This window comes from Vicia villosa, linkage group LG7 (genome assembly GCF_029867415.1).
Source record: "Vicia villosa cultivar HV-30 ecotype Madison, WI linkage group LG7, Vvil1.0, whole genome shotgun sequence".
Lineage (NCBI taxonomy): Eukaryota > Viridiplantae > Streptophyta > Magnoliopsida > Fabales > Fabaceae > Vicia > Vicia villosa.
In genome coordinates, this window is record NC_081186.1 from 135,650,449 (window position 1) to 135,674,966 (window position 24,518).

The following is a 24,518-nucleotide window of genomic DNA, read 5'->3' on the forward strand; positions in this document are numbered from 1 at the left end:
TCTATTCTGAATATAACATACAGTGTTTATTGCTTCTGCCCAGAAATTCTTAGCCATATTGGCTTCGTTGATCATGGTTCTGGCCATTTCTTGTAGAGTCCTATTCTTTCGCTCTACAACTCCATTTTGCTGTGGAGTTCTAGGGCAAGAGAAATCATGGGCGATACCATTTTCTTTGAAGTAAACCTCAAAGAATTTGTTCTCAAATTCGCCACCATGATCACTTCTGACCTTTATGATTTTACACTCTTTCTCAGATTGGATCTGAGTGCAGAATTCAAAGAACACTGAATGAGACTCATCCTTGTGTTTCAAGAACTTTACCCATGTCCAGTGGCTATAATCATCTACGATGACTAATCCATATTTCTTCCCTCTGACAGATGCTGTTTTGGCTGGGCCAAACAGATCAATGTGCAGAAGTTCTAGCGGCCTAGAGGAAGAAACAACATTCTTAGACTTGAATGCAGGTTTGGAAAACTTCCCTTTCTGACATGCTTCGCAAAGAGCATCTGATTTGTATTTCAGATTAGGGAGTCCTCTGAACAGATTTAGTTTGTTAATATGAGAAATCTTTCTCAAACTAGCATGGCCTAATCTTCTGTGCCAGACCCATTGCTCTTCGCTAACAGACATAAGACAAGTTACCTTCTGATTCTTAAGATCCTGAAGATCAATCTTGTAAATGTTGTTTTTTCTCTTGCCTGTAAATAGGATTGAGCCATCCTTCTGACTTACAGCCTTACAAGACTTTTGATCAAAGATTATGTCATAACCATTGTCACTTAATTGACTTATGGACAATAAGTTATGAGCTAATCCATCTATCAAAAGTACATTAGTTATAGAAGGAAAGTTACCAGTACTTATGTTTCCTGAGCCAATTATCTTGCCCTTCTGATCTCCTCCAAACTTAACTTCTCTAGAAGATTTAAGCACCAGGTCTTGGAACATAGACCTTCTTCCCGTCATGTGTCAAGAGCACCCAGAGTCCAGGTACCATGACATGCTTTCCTTTGTCTTTTTTGCAGCCAAGGATATCTACAACGGGAATAATCTTTTCCTTAGGTACCCACATTTTCTTGGGTCCTTTCTTGTTAGTTCTCCTCAAGTTCTTATTGAACTTGGGTTTAGCATTATAATTAACAGGAGGTACAGCATGATATTCCTTAGGTTGAGCAACATGATATTTTCTAGGATGTCACATGCTTCTTAGTGTATGTAATGTGAAAGCTTTTAGCATGTGATGTGAGCCTAATATCATGGGAGTGGCCATACTTGAACTGATCATACAATGGCTTGTATGTGATTTTCATATCATCTATAGGTTCAAGTTTGTATGGGGTATCACCCTCATATCCTATGTCAACTCTCTTGTTTCCACTAACAGCATATATCATAGAGGCAAGTTGACTTCTTCCAATACCTCTAGATAAAAACTTCCTAAAGCTCAAGTCATATTCTTTAATAATATGGTTCAGACTAGGAATAGACTTTTCTGAGTCAGAAGGAGATCCAACATCTTTGGATAATTTTAAAAATTTTTCCTTCAGTTCAGAATTTTCTACTTCCAGCTTCTTAGTTTCAGATTCAAATAGATTTTTCAGCCTTTTGTATTTGATACTAAGATGAGCCTTGAGTTCCAGAAGTTCTATTAAACTGGAAACTAACTCTTCTCTAGATAGTTCAGAAAATACCTCTTCAGAATCTGATTCTGATGTAGATTATGATCCATCATCAACTGTGGCCATCAGCGCAATGTTTGCCTGCTCGCCTTCAGAGTCTGATTCTGATTCTGATGAATCTGAATCATCCCAAGTTGCCATAAGACCTTTCTTCTTATGAAACTTCTTCTTGGGCTTCTCCTTCTGAAGCTTTGGACACTCACTCTTGTAATGTCCTGGCTCATTGCATTCAAAGCACGTGACCTTCTTCTTGTCATATCTTCTGCTTCCAGAAGATTCTCCTTTTTCAAGCTTCTTAGAACCTTTGAAGTTCTTGAACTTCCTATGCTTGCTTTTCTAGAGTTGGTTTACCCTTCTGGATATCATGGACAGTTCATCTTCTTCTTCTGATTCTGATTCTTCAGAATCTTCTTCTTCAGCCTGAAATGCGTTAGTACATTTTTTATAATTAGATTTTAACGCAATAGACTTACCTTTCTTCTGAGGTTGATTAGCATCCAACTCTATTTCATGACTCCTCAGAGCACTGATCAACTCTTCAAGAGAGACTTCATTCAGGTTCTTGGCAATTTTGAATGCAGTCACCATAGGACCCCATCTTCTTGGCAAGTTTCTGATGATCTTCTTGACGTGATCAGCCTTTGTGTATCCCTTGTCAAGAACTCTTAATCCAGCAGTTAGATTTGAAATCTTGAGAACATTGTTTCAATGTTTTCATCATCCTCCATCTTGAAGGCTTCATATTTCTGGATTAAGGCAAGAGCTTTAGTCTCCTTGACTTGGGCATTTCCTTCATGAGTCATTTTCAATGATTCATATATGTCATGGGCAGTGTAACACCCCAAATCTACCCCGTAATTATAAGCGAAAATCAGAGTGCATTTAAAATATTCATCAAAGATGGGATGTCACAATTCAACTTGACCAAACAAACATACTTATATAGCATTTAATAAAGATACATAGCATTCGGAACAAAACCTCATTCACCACTTACAGCTTAAACTTATAAACATCTTTATTATTCAACTTAACACAAGTGTCATCATGGCATACAATAATCAAGTAATAACGACTAATCCCCCCGGAGTGCTACGTATCAGAGCAATGGACACCGACTCAACTTGCCATAAAGCAACATCAAGACTTCACATCAATAACCTTGAACATCCACGACTAATCTTAAGTACCTGCCCATTTCCCATGGTAGGGGAAATATCAGCAAAGGGGTGAGATATCTTACAATATGAAGGAATGCATGATAAATAATATAGGAGATATAGATCATACATAATTTCACCACTTCGCATCACATAACATCTTACAACAAGTTTCACCGTAAAACAACTTATCAATATAATACAACTTTCAAAACGGCAACAATATCATTAATCAGTTAAGACAACATATTCAAATTCACAATTATGCTATCATCATGTCACGACAACAGATCATCGACTCAACAATTCAAATAACATAATCAACTTATGGAATGGCAACAATGTCAACAATCAACCATGACAATATATGCAATTCACAAGTAAGATCCCAACACATCACGATAAACATCTCATCATCAAGTCAACACATCACCACAAACATAATAAAATAAGACTCAAATGCAATTCACATGTGACTCGACTTATGCAAATGCATGTGGTACCATTGGAGTAAAACTCCCACCGTCTCAAAATTTGCCATTAGGCACACCATCGCTATTTGCCATCAAGGCCACCGTCGCTTTTGCCATTAAGGCCATCGTCTCTTTATGAAATGGATGTGACTCAATAAATGTAACATCCACACAAACACAACACACATAATTAATACATCACAACATCATTTAAATCACCATCGAACATTATCAATATAATGTCGAACTTCAACAACAACAAAATCATCATCATTCATAAGAATGCATCACTTCTCAACCACGTCACTCTGTTGCATCATCATACAATAATAATTCACCTCACAATACATCACAATACAACTTATCAACATTGACCATACGGTCTACGACAACAACAACAATTTCCACATACTAGCGACAACGACAACAAATTCATCATGTTAACAACAACAAATTCATCATGTTATAACAAACATCAACAATTCATCATATTGCCACAACATCAACACATTCATCATATTTCTTAATTCAAGTAATCATCATAATACGTTATATTCAATTTCATATATATTGTTAAGTCATCGCATGGCATCATCGTCGACTCATACATATCAAATACGCACAATTAATTGCATATAGCATACAACATCTTTATTAATCATGCATATCATCACATACATCATAATCTCATTCATCATAAGGAAGATACTTATCATCATCTCAATAACATTGTATCATCATAAGAAAACATACAGCAAGTTATACTACAACATAGTTATGTCAATTCATCGCAAGGAGTATACTTCATATATTAACACAACATAGTTCATCACTTAATCCTAATAAACATAATAGGAAACTATATCATATGGATCATTTTATTACATCATGGTATATTTCATTGCGTTAGCTTTCCAACGCTTCGAACGGCGCCTAAATCGGAGTTACGGATTAAAAGTTACATCATTTTAAAGTTTAGAAAAAGTTCTGCAAAACAGGGCTCGCGGCGCCAACAAGGTTCGCGGCGCCAACTGAATGAATCAAATATTCCCAACTTTCTGCAAAGCAGTTCGCGGCGCCAACAAGGGTTCGCGGCGTGAACTGAGCGAATCCAATTTTTTCTGAGTTTCTGCCAGGGAGTTCGCGGCGCCAACAATGTTCGCGGCGCGAACTGGCGATTTTCAGAAAACCCCAAACACAGAAAACAGCATACGAAACCCATCCCAAAACCCCTAAACTCAACCCAATCAAGTTGGAAAACACCAAGCATCACGAATAACAATAGAATACATGTTATAAACACAATTATAACACCTATTATGGGTCTTCTAACATCATAACATCATCAAACATCAATTAAAACACATATCAAATCATAAATTCATACACTTGTTCATAAACCCTAACTTTTCTAAATTCTTGAAATTGAAGAATAGAAAGCATACACAACATTATCAATTCCACATTCATCAACATTGCAACACAATCATGGATTTCAATTATGAAACCTAATCTCTACCATACCCATCATCATGCCAACCCTTAGAGAGTAAGAACCCCACCCTTACCTTAGCAAAAGCTTCACTTCCTTCAATGGAGCTCTTCCTCTTCATGCCATAGCTTTCCCTCTCCCTTCTCCTCTTTCTCTTCTTTCTCTTCTTTCTCTTCTTTCTCTTCTTTCACCAAAATGAGAGTTATGTCTCTAAAACCCTAACTCTCCTACTATCCTTATTTTCTTAATTGGGCTTAACCCACAATCCAACCTCATATTCTATATTTGTTTCACTTAGGCCCAATTCATAATCTCTCTTTAATTACTCAATTAATCCAAATAACACACATAATTGAATAACCACCTATCATAACAAATATTATTCCCAATAATATTCCCCAACTACAATTGTTCCTTAACTTAATTAATACCAACTCGTAATTGTACATCTCTGACTAATCCGACTTATTAATCTGACCATAACTTAACTACTCAAATCAACATATTAATCCATTACGTTTGTAGAATAATACCGATAAACCTCGACTTCAACTAATTTCAAATGAATAAATCCTCGATCAATTTAATTAAATAATTAATTAAATTCGGGGCTTTACAACTCTCCCCCACTTAGAATATTTTCGTCCTCGAAAATCCATCCAACATAACCGTCCTCAACTTCGCTTCCAACTCTCCAATCCTCAGTTGCATTTAACAACACTTCGACTACCAAAACAACTCAATCTGACTTAAATCCAGTGTCAATTATTCGACATCTCAACAACATACTCGTTAACAACTTACCAACCACCTCAGGAACCTCCCGGCTTATCAATACTTATGGTAGCAACAACCTCAACTCGCTTATACATGGAGATACAATCTCACTTCATTAACTTAGCAACAGAGTCATCACTGCTCAACAATACCTTGACATATGATCCTTAAGGTAGTACAAACCATAACCTTCTCATACTTGGGTGTTCAACACCACACCATCATCGTAATAACATCATTCTCAACACCAGAACACACACGTACCTTCATTCCCTTGATTATACATGATAATCTTCAACAAACACCAACAACTCTCTCTCTGCCTTGTTGTATCACTCCTATAGTGACATCAACATAGCCAACATACTCAACTCAGTCATAGTACGAAATATCACTTCTTACTTACAGAGTCCAACAACAATATCATGACAACAAAAACCAAATCACTATAACATCAACTTAACAAGATTACTCGACGAATACACCCAACTCCACCATCAACTAACATCCCTTATATTATCCTTATAAACTCGGCAAGTATTCACGAGAAAATACCATATCTCCGATACATCGTTCTTATCTCAACACTCACCAAATCAAACATGCAGATCAAAACATATCATCCTCTTAGGCTTCCGATACCTAGTTCTTCACCTCTAACAAACACACACGCATAGCAATTGCGCCACCTTACACATCCGATGCGCAACTCTGATAATCCATCTTAAGTCACTGTCCACGTTATATCTTTCCGTCAATCATATGTTTTACAAGTCTTAATCTAGTTCAGACTTCCTTAAACATCCATCACAAAATCGTTGTTCACTCGACATTCTAAATCCTTCACTTTGCGATGTTATCTCGCCTATAACCAGCTTCTCTGACCTGTTCATTACTTCTTAATCATTCATGGATACTTTTCCGTTAATTCACACCAACTAGAGAGTAACTATCTTCACGACGTAACATTCATCCATCTACGCACTATCAAGCTAGAAAGATACGTCCATGTCATCCAATCACGATTCCGTCTACTATCAACAAGAGATTAAGGGTGATCAAGTCCTCAATTTGTCAATAGATAGCCGACAACCATAATGGAGTATAAACCATCATTACCAACATTAATAATATTCTTTTCCAACTTGTACTCATATCACCAGAAGTACTATAATTCCATAATTCACTAATCTTCCAAAATCATCCGAAATTGCTAACACCGATGTCTTGCAACACCTTCTAAAACACCTCTGACGATACATCAGAATAAAATTCATGTAAACCATTACCCACCCTTCTTATTATTGAAATCATGCTCATCTCTTCGCATTTCCAATTCTTACTCGCGCTACAAAACGTTTCCCAACTTCAACAGCTCTAATACCGCTTCAATCACTTGCAACAATCTTACAACAAGGTCTACATCGATACTTCTTTTAATCACTGGTCCCATATCGACGTCTTACGCAAGGTTGCTCAACCAACAACTTCATAGTCCATCAGCAGCACTGGAACATCGCACTTTCTAAATTCCATCTTCTAGAATTTATTCTCATTACTTACAGTTACCTTCAGAACATCAGGACCTTGCACCATACTCGCATACCAACAACCTCTACACAACTCCTTATCCTTCGAGAAGTGAACATCAAAAATTCCTACTTATCCTCTTCCTCAAGATGCTCCACTTAATTAGCAACAAAAATCTTAAATCTAAGTCATCTTCGATTCAGGAAACAACAAACTCCAACAACACTTGCACTGTCGCCCTCAGCAGCATACTACATCCTTCAACTGAAACATAACCGAGAAGCATAGCTTCTCCCCCACTTAGCTTCAACCAACTCCTGCAGACAAACGATCAGAAGGACAACAAGTACCGACAGTGTTTCACACACTCGTCGCGTACACGGGAATAAACAACATTAGACAATATTGGCCGGACGGACCGACCTGCTCTGATACCACTATTGTAACACCCCAAATCTACCCCGTAATTATAAGCGAAAATCAGAGTGCATTTAAAATATTCATCAAATATGGGATGTCACAATTCAACTTGACCAAACAAACATACTTATATTGCATTTAATAAAGATACATAGCATTCGGAACAAAACCTCATTCACCACTTACAGCTTAAACTTATAAACATCTTTATTATTCAACTTAACACAAGTGTCATCATGACATACAATAATGAAGTAATAACGACTAATCCCCCCGAGTGCTACGTATCAGAGCAATAGACACCGACTCGACTTGCCATAAAGCAACATCAAGACTTCACATCAATAACCTCGAACATCCACGACTAATCTTGAGTACCTGCCCATTTCCCATGGTAGGGGAAATATCAGCAAAGGGGTGAGATATCTTACAATATGAAGGAATGCATGATAAATAATATAGGAGATATAGATCATACATAATTTCACCACTTCGCATCACATAACATCTTACAACAAGTTTCACCGCAAAACAACTTATCAATATAATATAACTTTCAAAACGGAAACAATATCATTAATCAGTTAAGACAACATATTCAAATTCACAATTATGCTATCATCATGTCACGACAACAGATCATCGACTCAACAATTCAAATAACATAATCAACTTATGGAATGGCAACAATGTCAACAATCAACCATGACAATATATGCAATTCACAAGTAAGATCCCAACACATCACGATAAACATCTCATCATCAAGTCAACACATCACCACAAACATAATAAAATAAGACTCAAATGCAATTCACATGTGACTCGACTTATGCAAATGCATGTGGTACCATTGGAGTAAAACTCCCACCGTCTCAAAATTTGCGATTGGGCACACCATCGCTATTTTCCATCAAGGCCACCGTCGCTTTTGCCATTAAGGCCATCGTCTCTTTATGCAATGGATGTGACTCAATAAATGTAACATCCACACAAACACAACACACATAATTAATACATCACAACATCATTTAAATCACCATCGAACATTATCAATATAATTTCGAACTTCAACAACAACAAAATCATCATCATTCATAAGAATGCATCACTTGTCAACCACGTCACTCTGTTGCATCATCATACAATAATAATCCACCTCACAATATATCACAATACAACTTATCAACATTGACCATGCGTTCTACGACAACAACAACAATTTCCACATACTAGCGACAACGACAACAAATTCATCATGTTAACAACAACAACAAATTCATCATGTTATAACAAACATCAACAATTCATCATATTTCCACAACATCAACACATTCATCATATTTCTTAATTCAAGTAATCATCATAATACGTTATATTCAATTTCATATATATTGTTAAGTCATCGCATGGCATCATCGTCGACTGATACATATCAAATACGCACAATTAATCGCATATAGCATACAACATCTTTATTAATCATGCATATCATCACATACATCATTATCTCATTCATCATAAGGAAGATACTTATCATCATCTCAATAACATTGTATCATCATAAGAAAACATACAGCAAGTTATACAACAACATAGTTATGTCAATTCACCGCAAGGAGCATACTTCATATATTAACACAACATAGTTCATTACTTAATCCTAATAAACATAATAGGAAACTATATCATATGGATCATTTTATTGCATCATGGTATAGTTCATTGCGTTAGCTTTCCAACGCTTCGAACGGCGCCTAAAACGGAGTTACGGATTAAAAGTTACATCATTTCAAAGTTTAGAAAAAGTTCTGCAAAACAGGGTTCGCGGCGCCAACAAGGTTCGCGGCGCGAACTGAACGAATCAAATATTCCCAAATTTCTGCCAAGCAGTTCGCGGCGCGAACTGAGCGAATCCAATTTTTCCTGAGTTTCTGCCAGGCAGTTCGCGGCGCGAACTGGCGATTTTCAGAAAACCCCAAACACAGAAAACAGCATACGAAACCCATCCCAAAACCCCTAAACTCAACCCAATCAAGTTGGAAAACACCAAGTATCACGAATAACAATAGAATACATGTTATAAACACAATTATAACACCTATTATGGGTCTTCTAACATCATAACATCATTAAACATCAATTAAAACACATATCAAATCATAAATTCATACACTTGTTGATAAACCCTAACTTTTCTAAATTCTTGAAATTGAAGAATAGAAAGCATACACAACATTATCAATTCCACATTCATCAACATTGCAACACAATCTTGGATTTCAATTATGAAACCTAATCTCTACCATACTCATTATCATGTCAACCCTTAGAGAGTAAGAACCCGACCCTTACCTTAGCAAAAGCTTCACTTCCTTCAATGGAGCTCTTCCTCTTCATGCCATAGCTTTCCCTCTTCCTTCCCCTCTTTCTCTTCTTTCTCTTCTTTCACCAAAATGAGAGTTATGTCTCTAAAGCCCTAACTCTCCTACTATCCTTATTTTCTTAATTGGGCTTAACCCACAATCCAACCTCATATTCTATATTTGTTTCACTTAGGCCCAATTCATAATCTCTCTTTAATTACTCAATTAATCCAAATAACACACATAATTGAATAACCACCTATCATAACGAATATTATTCCCAATAATATTCCCCAACTACAATTGTTCCTTAACTTAATTAATACCAACTCGTAATTGTACATCTCTGACTAATCCAACTTATTAATCTGACCATAACTTAACTGCTCAAATCAACATATTAATCCATTACGTTTGTAGAATAATACCGATAAACCTCGACTTCAACTAATTTCAAATGAATAAATCCTCGATCAATTTAATTAAATAGTTAATTAAATTCGGGGCGTTACAGGCAGTTTCCCTGTTAGATATCTTCTCATATCCAGCGTGAGAGATAGCATTCAGCAAAACAGTCCTTGACTTGTGATGATTTTTGAATTGCTTCTTTTGATCATCACTCATTTCTTGTCTTGTCAGCTTCACTCCACTAGCTTTCACTGGATGTTTGGTAACCATCCACCATAAGATCCCATAAGTCACCATCTAGGTGGTGTAGCCATTGTTACCATTTCCATTGTATTGCTCAGCAGAGCCAAATGTAGATGTAGGTGGTGGAGTTTCAATCATCTTGACTTAGTGTTTTTCTCTTCCTGAATCTTTTCTAAACACGGTTAAGTGCTTGCACCTTAGAACCGGCGCTCTGATGCCAATTGAAGGATAGAAAAAACACTTAGAAATGGGGGGTTTGAATAAGTGTGACTTTAAAAACTCTTAAGATAAAAACCATTGCACAATGATTTTTATCCTGGTTCGTTGTTAACGAAACTACTTCAGTCCACCCCCTTAGAGTGATTTACCTCACCTGAGGATTTAATCCACTAATCAACCTTGATTACAATAGTTTTCCACTTAGATACCTTCTAAGTATTCTAGAGTATTCTGATCACACCTTGATCACTCTAGGAACCTTTTACAAATTAATGTAAACAAATTCTTACAAGAGTATTACAATGCTTCTTAATAAGCTATAATCACAACTGTGATATTTCTCTTAAGTTCTAAGCTTAAATCTCACTATGATATTACAAAAGTAATGTGAGGTTGTAGGTGAAGTTTGAGAGCTTTTGAATTTGACAGCGTTTCTGTATTTTTGCGCAAGAGTTGTGTTTTCAGCTTCTCATCAGAACTTCTATTTATAGGCGTTTTGAGAAGATGACCGTTGGGAGCATTTAATGCATTGCGTGATCCGTACAGCATTGCATTTAATGTTTCACTCTTTTGTCAACTACCTCGAGCCTTGCTTTTCCTGCTTTAACTGAATTTTCCTTTAATAGCTTCTAACTTTCCTTTTTTCAGTCAGCGTAGCCTGCCATCTTGTACTCGCTTCTGATCTGATCTTTGTAGATACAACGTTTGAATTAATCAGAGTCAACAGCTTGGTGCAGAGCATCTTCTTGTCTTCTGACTTTGAAGTGCTTCTAGCGTGATACCATAAGAACTTCAGTGCTTCTGCTTCTGAACTCAAGTTCTTCTGATGCTTCAATAGACCATGTTCTGATTCTGCTTGACCTTCTTCTGATGTCTTGCGAGAGAATGTTCTGATGTTGCATACTTGAACCTTCTGAGTCAGTGCTTCTTGCGTTGAATTGTGCATACTCATCATATATTTCCTGAAATGGAAAATACATAGGATTAGAGTACCACATTGTCTTATACAAAATTCATATACATTGTTATCATCAAAACTAAGAATATTGATCAGAACATTTCTTGTTCTAACAATTACAGCTTTATTAGAAGCATTCAAACTCTTGTAAACTTTATTTTACATTGATTGTAAAAGGATTCCTAGATTGATCAAGTTGTGATCTGTAGACTCTAGAAGACTTAGAGGGTATCTAAGTGAAAAACCATTGTAATCAGTTGGATTAGTGGATTAAATCCTCAGTTGAGGTAAATCACCTCGTTAGGGGTGGACTGGAGTAGTTTGGTTAACAACGAACCAAAATAAAAATAATTGTGTTCTTTGTTTTTATCTTCCAAGTTTTTGAAGTTACACTTATTGAATCCCCCCCCCCCCCCCTTTCTAAGTGTTTTTCACTCCTTCAAAGAAGGCTCTTTATGGACTAAAGCAAGCCCCCGTGGCTTGGTATAAAAGGCTAGCCTAATTTCTTGTCAACAATGGGTACAGGAAAGGAGGAATAGACAAGACTTTGTTTGTTACAGAGAAGGATGGAAAACTCATTATTGCTCTGATATATGTGGATGACATTGTGTTTGGAGGGATGTCAGACCAGATGATTCAACATTCTGTTAAGAAAATGCAATCTGAATTTGAGATGAGTCTTGTTGGTGAATTAACATATTTTTTGGGACTTCAAATAAAACAGATGGATGATTCTATCTTCATCTCTCAAAGCAAGTATGCCAAGAACATTGTAAAAAAAATTGGTATGGAAAATGCTTGTCACAAAAGGGCACTTGCACCTACTCATTTGAAACTATCTAAAGATGAAAAAGATGTTAATATGGATCAAAGTCTATACATAAGCATAATTGGTAGCTTGTTATACCTTACAGCCAGCAGACCTGACATCACATTTGATGTAGGTGTTTGTGCAATATATCAAGCTGAGCCTAAAATAAGTCACATCAACCAAATCAAGAGGATTCTAAAGTACATCAATGTTACTAGTGACTATGGCATGTTATATTCTCATGGTTCTAATTTTATACTGGTAGGGTATTGTGATGCAGATTGGGCAAGGAGTGCTAATGATAGGAAAAGCACATCAGGAGGTTGTTTCTTCTTAGGAAATAATCTTATATCCTGGTTCATCAAGAAGCAAAATTGTGTGTCTCTATCTATTGTTGAAGTAGAGTATATTGCAGCATGGAGTAGTTGTTCTCAGCTAATTTGGATGAAACAAATGCTAAAAGAGTACAATGTCAAGCAAGATGTCATGACATTGTATTGTGACAATCTTAGTGCTATCAACATATCCAAGAATCTCATTCAACATGGCAGGACAAAGCATATTGACATCCTTCACCATTTTATTAGGGATCTTGTTGAGGAAAAAATTGTTACCCTAGAGCGTGAGGCTATTGAAAAAGAACTGGCTGATATTTTCAACAAAGCTTTGGATGAAAATCAATATGAAAAGCTTAGGAGTGAACTGGGCATCTTCCTTTTTGAGGAATCATAAGTTCCATCTGATATTGTGTGCTTCCAACTTTATTTGTATATTTACTTTATTTTTGTCAATTTTTTTCTAAAAAGGGAAAGTAAAGTGTTGGTCTTTTAGGAGTAAAGAGTGTTGCCATGTCAAATGTCTTGACATGTTGATAAATGATAGGACTGTACTACTGCTTATGAAGAGAAGTCTTTGTTGTTGCTTGCTATGTATGAAACTATTTAGGAATAGCGTGATTGTTTGTCATGCTTGATATGTCTGCTTGATCTATGTTGTTCTTAGAGGAATTGTTTCTGTTGCTATAGCTGATATGTGTGAACTTGAACAATTCATGAATATTTGGATGTTCTCTTGAGATGGAGTACTATGACAGGGGTCATAGTGCTTGTGTACTATGTTGTTGGTTCTATGATATGAGACAGGATGTCATGACATTTGGTATCTATAATTTTATGGATTTGTAATCTCGTGTGATATGTGTGTGAGGCTGGGTCTCTCTGTAAGAGGTTGGTGCATATAACTCTGAATGTTTTTGTTTGCCTCTGATTCTGTGAACTGATGTATTTCATATTTTGTTTGTGCATTATTATGAAAATGAATATTTGAAATACTAATGATTGTGTATCTCTCCTAGATTTTTTGGATGTTTTGTGCAAAGATTGTTTTAGCCAAAATATTGCTAAATGGGGAGATTGTTAGGTTTTGGTTTGTTGGCTGCATTTTGGTAAAACAATTAGTTCAACAAGATGTTGGACAAGATATCGTAACATGTTGCTACGACATTGTAGCCTGTGTTGTTTTTATTTCTGGAAGATTAGTTACTATAGTTCCATAAGATTTGTTTTGTTATTTGTGAATCAAGCAGCGCATTAAAGATTGGATTCTTTGGAGATTCGTTTCAAAGCTGAAGAGATAATAGAATATTTGATTTGCTTGATTGGATCTCAAAACCTTATTCCTTGCATTTGAAGACTTGATTAGATTTGATATGATCTAATTTTATTTGCAGAAGGTTTTAGCCAGATTGAATATCCAAGTCCAATGGCTATATTGGCTTATAAAAGGAGGAGACTAAACCTAAGAAGAAGAAACAAAGAAAAATAAGGAGAATTATTGTTGCAGGAGTCTTACGGTTTTGGGAGTCTTTTTAGAGTATTGTTTTTTTTTATGTCACTCATGTATCATGTTGATACATAGAGTTTGACTGATTGTTCATTGTTCATTGTGATTCACTCATGAACTTTTAAGCAAGAGTGTAATTTGTGTAATTGGAAGTTAGTCTTCTATCAATTGTTATTGTTGTTGACAATCACAGGGGTGTGCTGAGGGAAGTTAGACGGGGATCTCATATCTAAGAGTGTCATAGGTAGAAGTTGCACAAGGTAGTAATTAGCTTATAAGTTGTAAACTAGGGTTATTAAGCTTTGAACTAATACTATCACAGTGGATTTCTTTCCTGAATTGGTAGCCCCCATAGTAGGTGATTTGCACCGAATTGGGTTAACAATTGATTGTGTCTTTTACCTTCTGCAATTTACTTCTGCATAATTTATAGTTTTGATAAAAGTATTATATCAACAAATGATGTCTTAACATCTGTCTAGACATTATATTTTGGTGTTAGGACATCAGCCTTGACTTTTATCCTAAGTGTCAGAATTTCAAACTCTCTAGAAGGGACCAACTTTTAACCATGTCAACTAAAAAGCGTACACTAGAGGATTGCAGCTAAGTCACAAGTGACAAATATGTGGATAGAAATCTCTCTAAAATTGTTTATAGAAGACATAGGAAAGCCCCTCAAGATCCACCACCGTGAACCTAGATCCTCTACACTCACATAGGACTGCAGGGCCATGCATTTAGGCAAAATTGACTAAAAATTGTGAAAAGAGATAAAATTGAGTTATGTAATGACAACAATTTGACCTCCAAAATATACTAACAACAAGAACCGTGTGATTTCATGACTGTAGAGGATTAGGATTCCACCACCACCACTCGTACAAAGAATTTGACCTCATGGATATTCTATCTAAAGTAATTGTCAAGATAAGACATTTACTTTGGAAAAAGTCTAATTTTTCCAATCAAGCAGTAAGAAAAAAATGTAATTTTCTATGAATCCACCACCGAAAATCCTTCCGGTGAAACAAACCAATTTCATTCAAAAATTGGTAAAAATTGTCTACAACTCTTAAAACCAACTTGATATTCACATGTTTGAATGTTTTTTTAGTAAAATTAATTTTAACTAAAGTTATTTTAAATTATAAGTTTTAGTTTGAATATATTTTTCAATTTTACTTATAATAAAAATTAATTTTTGATAATTAATTAATTTAGAAATTTTCTTTACCCACCTCCCTATGGGGGTCACCCCCAGCGAAAAACTCATTTTACCCCGCTTCGGGAATGCATTTCCGAAAAAAAAAAATTTTAAATTTTTCCAAACTTCGAAAGTGGATTTCCGAAAAAATCCCAAAAATTGGGATTTTGACTAATTCGGAGATGTATCTCCGAAACAACAAAAAAAATCTAAAAAAATCTCAAAAATTAATTTTAGGATATTAATTAATTCACATATCATAAATTTGATATAATTTATGAGTAATGAATAATAATAATTATATATTTTGATATAATTTATGAGTTATGAATAATAGTTATTATATATTTTTATCCTAATTCATATTTTAAAATTTAAAATAATTTTAATTAAAAAAATTAAAATAATTTCACTTACAAAATAAGTTATAATTTTTTATTTATATATTTATAATAATTGTTATATATTTATAAAAAAAATTAAAAAATGAGTGTTTTAATTTATATATTTATATGCTAATTATAATAATTATTATATATTTATAAAATTTATTATATATTATATATTTATATAATAATTATAAAAATTAAAGAAATGAGTGTTTTAATTTATAATAATTATTATATATTTATATATTTATATAGAGGAGGGCTCAAATTACACCAATATGTTACACTTATAATTACACTCATTTATAACCTTTGATATTATTTTAATCCAATGGTTAGAAACAACAAGTTAGTGATTCGTGATTCTTACTTAAAATAGTTTTTTCTACTTTTAGTAATATATAATTTTTATCTTATCAAATCATAATTAATTCTTATAAAATTAAATAAATCTCTCCAACTTTTTCTAACACATAAATAAATTTTATTTTTATAAAAAATACGTGATTTTAAATATTTCTGAAAAATCAAGATTAATCTTTATAAAAAAATAACATATTCTTATTTTAAAACAAAACTCACGTTTTTATTTTCTTTAAAAAAAAATCATATTCAATTAATTAAAGTAAATAATAAAATTGTTTCAATTTTAAATAGAATAAAAAATAATGCTCAAAATGTGCATAAATAATGAATAATAAGCACATAAATATGTAAAAATAAAAAATATATATAATATTTTTTAAAATGTTTAAAAATGATTACAAAATATTATCAATTTCATTGTTCACTTTATATAATATTTTTGGATTAATCATTAATCCTTGTTTGTTTTATTATTTACTGTTTATATAATTTTAATATTTTAACGCACTATTTAAAAATATAACAATTTTTATAGTGTATATAAAGTATATATAATATAAGTTTATTTAAATAAAAATAACAAAATTTGATTGAAGGTCAGAATTTTTTTTTTATTTCAATATAACGTTTATTAAAACGTGTATTCATTATTTGAAAAAAATTTCACAATTATTTAAAATACAATTATATATTTTTTTCACAATAAAATACAATTATATATTATATATTTATATATTTCACTTACCAAATTAATAATTATGATTATATATTTATATACTTCTATTCTGATTCATAATTAAAAATGAGTTATAATTTTTTATTTAGTTTAAAAAAATTAAAAAAAGATTTTGTCTTAATTTTATTTAATGAATAAATTTTATACTTAATTTTATATAATTCAAAATTTACTTATGAAATTAAGATGTTTTTGATTTATATAAGTTAATAATATAATTTTTAATTTTTTAATAATTATTGAATTATTTCGGAAGTGTATATCCGAAACATTCCAAGACTAATTTGGTCTTGGAATATTTCGGATATGCATCTCCGAAAACACCTCCCTCTCCAAAAAAGGGGTGTTTTCGGAAATGCATCTCCGAAAACTCAAAAAGGGGGTATTTTCGGAAATGCATATCCGAAAACACCTTTTTTTCGTGTTTTCAGAAATGCACTTTCGAAAACACCTTTTTTTTCAATAAAAAGTACATTTTCGGAAATGTATTTCCGAAATAAGGAGTATTTTGATAATTTCGTCAGAGATGGGTAAGAAGTGGGTAAAGAAATTTTCATATTTGTTCATATCTATATATTTTGTTTCAATAAGAAACTCTTCACTTTTCAACTACTTAAAAGTGTCCGAGTCTAATCATTAAACTATTTGACTAAAAAAAATATATAATTTTATCATTGCACATACTCAAATACCTCTTGCAATTTATTTATGATATCCCATTATTAGTACTTTTCCATCCCCAACACATCAATATCAACACCATACCTCATTGGTTAGAGGCTTTTCCCACACAATCTTGCCCCTTCCAATTAACCGACCCTAACAAGCAACAGACAAATCTCTCTATGTCTAAGCCATTGGGTCCTTCACATGTAGGGAATTGGATATAGCCATGAGAAAGACTTCAAAGCTTGTACTTTACCTTTTTTGTTTTATTGCATTCTATTATTCTTAATTCAATGGTTGAACTGATCAAATGATATACTTACTATAATATTTTCACCGTGATTTTGAGAAGTTGTTACTTATAGTTTCTAGTATGTGTAGTTTGACCGTAATTTTGAGAAACTTATATATATATATATATATATATATATATATATATATATATATATATATATATATATATATATATATATATATATATATATATATATATATATATATATATAGTTTTTAGTATGTGTAGTTTCACCAAGCTGGTATATATGTTTTTTAGTATGTGTAGTTTCTGTTCCTTCATTGTGATTTTCAAATTGTCCAAATACATACTAAATAATGAACAAAACAGAAGCAACTATTGAACACCACCAATACAATAATGAACCAAACACAGAAAAACAGAATCGACACATTTTCTTTAATTCTTTAAGATTTATACAACGATAATTATGAGCCTCGAATTTACAGTTACCACTGGAGCTTTGAGCAAAACTAACAGATAGCAACAGCGATGTTGCTACCACAAGAGGTTTTCTGTGCGCAAACACGCTCCAGGAAACTTCTTGGAATGTTTTCAAAAAACAAAAAACAAATCCAAAAAACTAACTGTATATTATATATAGTTATAGCTGAGTATGTTCTCTTCTATACACTATATATGGCTTTTTAAGGGGCTTGACTTCCAAACCACAAGTGACTTCAGAAATTCCATGACCTGCAAAAACACAATGTCATCGTAAATACGAAAAGTCATGATCCCGTAGTAATCGTAAATATGTACAAGTTTAGTTAAAATGTAAATTACCTCGGACGGATCACGAAGAGAGTAAGTTGCATTGCTTTCCTTTGGTGCAGAAGACACTAAAATCCCGTAACCTTTATCTCCCTCTCTCAAAACCTGTTACAGTTAATATCATAATCAGTAAGTGAAACTAGAAGAACAAGCCACGACCTCTTCGCTGCAAGCTCGATGTTACCTTAAATGCATCTTCATCAGTTCGATCATCGCCGATATATATAGGAAGCACATCGTCGCAATTGTTAAGTCCTAAAAACAATATTTCTCATGTCATTTACTGCATAAAACAAAGAACTCAGAACCATATACTAAAGAAACACAAAATGAACTCACCAAGTGACTCAAGTAAAAACGTGACGGCTTTTCCCTTATCCCAGTTAATCACAGGCCGGACCTCTAAAACCTACACAAGACAAAGCAAACAAACCTTTAGATGAGCTTCGAAGATTGATTGTCCTAAAGGAGTCAAAAGATGGCTTTTACCTTGCGACCATGAGTTAACCGCAAACGTGGAAAGCCCTTTAGAACATCATTAACTCGTCGCCCCACCAAATCCCAATTCTGGATATTAAAATACAAACATAACATGTAATAAGTTGATGAAAAGGGTGATATAAAAATCAATGTTGCAGAAAATTTATCGAACGCAAGAACGGAAGCCTATACCTTCTCATCTACATTGCGGTAATGAACAGATACACAAAATTTATTATTCTCAATTGTCGATCCTTTGATGTCTTTCGTACACTCAATGAGAGATTTCAGTACCTGCCAAAACACAAGTCGGTCAGTATATAACATTCCAATAAAAAGGAATACATTAAAAAAAATGATTCCTAGTAGTATTTCTCGAATAACCACCTCATTAATCATAGGAAGGAACTCAGCAGCAGGCTGGAATAAATTAACCTTTTTTCCCTGAAATTTTGAAGATCGTAAGAGAGGCTTCAAAATATTAAGAAACTCGAACAGATTCATAATTGGATGAGAGGTAGAAACTTTGAAGTTTAACCGCAGTACCTGCTTGTTATGTGTTACAGATAGAGATTGTCTAACAGGGCCAATTATGTCCATTCCATGACTACCAGCATAATAGAGTTCTGTTAGTCCTACAAATTCATGCACCTGAACCAATAGAGGGTAGTAAGAAAGTTAGCAAGTTGTGAAAAAAAAAAGCTCTCGGCGCTTTTTGAGATTCGAGGCCTGGCTGACCCTGATGAGCTCCCAAGGACTCAACTCACCTAAACTTTTTGTTACCCAAAAAAAATTATGAGAAAAAGAAAATCATGCTAGGTAGAATTATTTTACTACCTTGTCGCGACTTCTTCCACTAATTATTGCAGTTGGAAAATACTCAGCCACCTTTTTAACAGCAGTGCGCATCTGCGGAATTTACGTAATCAGAAACAGGGTAGGAAGAATAGAAGTAATGAAAGGTAAAATGGATGAGAATATCACATACATTCTCCGACATGAAAGCACAGTCAGGGTTATCGACAATTGGTGAAAGAGTTCCATCATAGTCCAAAAACAATGCAATTCTTTTTCCTTTTGCATAGTTCGTAATTTGATCAAAAGATGTAAGGGCAGATGGATATTTTAGCTGCAAAATTTACAATATTAAAGAAGGAAATAACATAAATAACACAGTAGAACTCGAATACTAATCGAAAAGGAGTGTATGCAATACCAGCCAGTTAAAATAAGGATCAGTTTCAGATGATGCAAACCCGTGATTAACATCCTTTGTTACATTCTTCGGTGGAGGTGAAGATGATTTCATGGCATCCAACCAATTGCAACAAAGAACGTCTTCGAGAATTCCCGTCTTCTTCCTTGGGATATTCAATAGCATACCATGTGAAAAGGTTGCACCGGTATGGGAATAAGGCAACAAACTGGAATGCACGTGTAGCCTAGAATTTGTTATCGGAGCAGTATCCGTGAGAACAGGAGTATGATTCGAATTCATGTCCATAGGATCCAGGTTTCGCAAGCCAGCCAACTCACACGTAGAAGGAATAATGTAAGAAGAAACTAATATTTATCAAACTTCTACTTTCACCCAACTCGTTTATCGATAAAAAACCACCTTTTCAATGTTTTCTTGTCACTACTCTTGGGGTAGCAGTCCATCAACCGTTGAGCTCCTGAAATATCGATCGTATCATAGATTTTAGATTAAATTAAAGTTGTATTGTCAGTCATGAATCACAGAAAATCGAAACACGTTCAAAGTCTGGTACGATAAAGCGTCTGATATTTTACAACGTTAGATTAAAATCACAGAATACCGAGAGACAGAATAAATGAAATCAAGTTTGAGTCCACTTTTTCATCTTCCTATCAACTAACAAAACGATAAACGGGTTGCAAATAAGAACCAGCAAACATGAGTTTTTAAAATAAAAAAATGTTGAGTTGTAAATGGAAATGGAAAAATAGCTTGCATGGCCGATGGATGTGAGAACAAACAGTGCGGCGATAATGACTCGGTCAACATAAATTTAATAAAATCAAAGATGCTATAAATATTACACTGTAAAACACCTGAAGCAACCTGAAGCGAAACCAGGGAGCATGGAGGGAAAAGTAAGGGAGACAGCACTAAGAACTTCGGTTAACAAAAGCATAACAAAGTATGACATTTTATTAGCCATTTATAACAATAAAAGCGGTAAAATTTAAAAAGTGAAAAGTAAAAAAAAGGAACGATGTGTAACAGGATTCTTCCAATTATTGATTGGTCCAAAAATTCAGTTCGCTAAAATCCAAATAAAGAGGCTTATCCTACTTGGAGTGACATAAAGATATGAAACACACAAAGTACAAGTTGGCGTTAATTGACAACTATACATTATTGAGGTTGGCCTTGAGCTATAATTGAGTAATTTACGAGTCGTTGGATCGTGTAAATTCAGGTACTAGTATGAGAAAAGAATGACAGAGAAAAAGCATCTTTAAAATATCTGTACTAGAAAGTTGAAAACTTTTGCTTGCTTTTAGCAATTGCACTTAACTATGGAAACAAACAACTTTGGGATTGTATACTCAATTATTATTTATAGAACTGTACACCACAACAGCTGCTAAAAAACAAGGACTAGTTAGTTTTCATATCACGTAGAGTATGATTATCACCGGTATAGTCAAGATCGAGTGCTAGATTGTAAAATCGTAAAATCTTACGTGCTAAGGATGCCTGAGAGTGCTACGATCAGAGAAAGATCGTCAAGATTGAGCTTTTTGAAGCAAGATCGTAAAAAAAACATGTTAGGTTTTTTTGCATATATTATAACTTTCCTGTTTTTGTGTATGTCGTGTATATATACGTATGAAATTTCCATTTTCCCTTCGATAGGATCTTACATACCGTGCTCTAACGATCCGAGTTTTACGATCTTTCACAATGAATTCATTATTACAACAAAGTTGCATTGAATTCACTATTACAAATATATGATAATAACCTTAATCATTAACAGACTAACTCGGCAACACAGGTAAATAACATGAAGCAGAATAACTTTGAAGACCCACCAAAGTACTTAAAGAATCACGAATAAAAAACAAACGACGATGGAAGAAAATAATTTTTCAACATCTTCAAGAATTCGTTAACGAAAAACAATTAAACTAATGTTGATTTTCTGCATAATGTAAAGTAGTACTACCCCACCAAGTGGACACAGAAAAGAAAAACAAAATCATATACAACCATACAACAAGGGCCTACAAAGCATGGATGTTAATAATAGATATGGACCCCTAACAAATTAAATAAAGATTCTTTAACTAAATACACAAAATGACAATAGAATAACAATAAAACATTGTTGTATGGAATAAAAAAGTTGTCTAAACTTTGTATACCATCAATTATTCAAAATTAAACTCTAAAGAACAAGTGAATACCGGTAAATTGAACAATCAATGATGAAGACTTCATAATTTGACTTTATATACTCATTTTTCTTTATGTTGTATATACTTACAATCTAGATGATTCAAAAAAGCTAACATGATGGAGACATCTAACAATTAGACTCAAAATAATCAAAGTGTGAAAACAATAACATCACATCAGCTTAATCAAAAACAACTCCTATGCAAAACGTAAATCAGAATCAATCCAATAACTGAATTAACCAATCACACAACTATTGGTCAAAGTAGATAATTATACCATTAGGAAGAAAATAAGATGATTTTTTCAATTAAGTTAAATTTATGTTATCTGTCTTTTAAGTTTTTTTGACGCAGATTAGCACAGTCCAACCATGACAAAATAATTAAAGGTTTTATATAACCACGGTTTAACTGAGAGACCCTCTTTAGCTACGTTTTAATCATGACAAAACAAATAAAGGTTTTATTTAACCACGGTTTAACCAGAGACCCTGTGTAGCTACGTTTTAATCGTGACAAATTTGGATCAGGTGCGGTAACCCGTTTTGCACACCCTCAAATACAGCCCGGGTGGCATAGATTCGACATAGATTCTGAACTTTCCGCTAAACCTTTTACAATACTAATACGAAATTGACTAATCATTAAAGAATAAAGGTAACACGAAACATTCACAAGTCAAAAAGGGGCACCAACCCTTTTGAAAGTTGAAGAAATTAACCAATCATCACCAAACAAAACACAACATTGAATAAATTTGAATCCAAATTACATAATAATCTTTTCATAAGAAACAAAAACAAAACCAATCATATACGATATACCTTTTTGAGAGTTATGAGAAAAAGGGGAAACAAAAAAGAGAAAGAAACAATACCATACCTAAAAAACGAGCTCCAACCACGGGAAGAAAGAAACGAGATTGGTCATCAATCAATCTTCACAATGCAATTTCAAATATGATTAATCTTAAAACCCCAAAATAAATCCAATAAAAGGGTCACGGAAAAATGCAATTTTTTTTAGTTAGGTTGTCGAAAAATAGAAAACCCAGAAAAAGACAAAAGGGGAAAATGCGTTTTGGGAATGAAATTATTGCAACCAAACAAGCGTAGAGAGAGAGAGAGGGAAGGTAATGTGAGGTGTTGAGAGAGAAACAAGAGGAGGGGAGAAATGGTGTGAGCTGTGAAATGGGTTGAGAATGCGGCGAGAAGAGGGAAGGAAAGGAATGGGGAAAATGGGGGATTGGGTATTTATAGGGTTTTGAGAATCACCCAAACGTGCTTTACAAGGAAACTGATGAAGGTTGTTGAATTGGGAAACACCACCAATAAAAATTAATGAAAAATTGAACTTCAATTTGTAAAATAAATGAATAAGTACAACCTCAAAGTCATCAATTTGATTCCCATTCTCATTCACGCGCTTATATAAGTACTCTATAATGTACTCTCTCGGTGAATATCATAATGGGCCAGTTTGTTTCAGCTTTAAAAAAATGGATTTTTTCTTTGTATTTTTGAAAATAGATTTTTTAAAACCGTTTTTTAAAATATTACAAGTTTTTTTATATTCGTTTTTTTTAAAATGAAACACTTAATTTGACATCCTATAACATAGAAGTACATAATTGAAAACCAAAACTTAGTCAAAATCATAATTTTTTCAAAAAGTTGTATTTCAAAAATGATTTTTATGAAAATCTATTTGAAATAGCTTCAAAATTAAGTGATTTTTTAAAATTTTGATATCCAAATTTTTTTCCCACAAATAGATGACATACCTA

General features: G+C 33.6%; 1 protein-coding gene across 4 annotated transcripts; it reads right to left on the bottom strand.

Annotated features, from left to right (window-relative positions):
- Positions 1-18,417: 18,417 nt before the first annotated feature.
- Positions 18,418-24,042, bottom strand: LOC131616835 (trehalose-phosphate phosphatase A-like). 4 transcript variants are annotated; one of them, XM_058888286.1, is made up of 12 exons: positions 23,615-24,042; positions 20,514-20,973; positions 20,286-20,426; positions 20,135-20,206; positions 19,844-19,948; positions 19,685-19,741; positions 19,490-19,591; positions 19,307-19,384; positions 19,157-19,226; positions 19,002-19,072; positions 18,830-18,922; positions 18,418-18,739 (listed from the first exon to the last, which is right to left on the bottom strand). In XM_058888286.1, the coding sequence occupies exons 2-12, from the start codon at positions 20,799-20,801 to the stop codon at positions 18,677-18,679; spliced, it is 1,140 nt and encodes a 379-aa protein (XP_058744269.1). In that variant the 5' UTR covers positions 20,802-20,973; positions 23,615-24,042; the 3' UTR covers positions 18,418-18,676. The 4 variants fall into 4 exon arrangements, with proteins under 4 accessions (XP_058744269.1, XP_058744271.1, XP_058744270.1 ...); XM_058888288.1 differs by lacking the exon at positions 23,615-24,042 and adding an exon at positions 21,374-21,490; XM_058888287.1 differs by lacking the exon at positions 23,615-24,042 and adding an exon at positions 21,362-21,482.
- Positions 24,043-24,518: the final 476 nt, after the last annotated feature.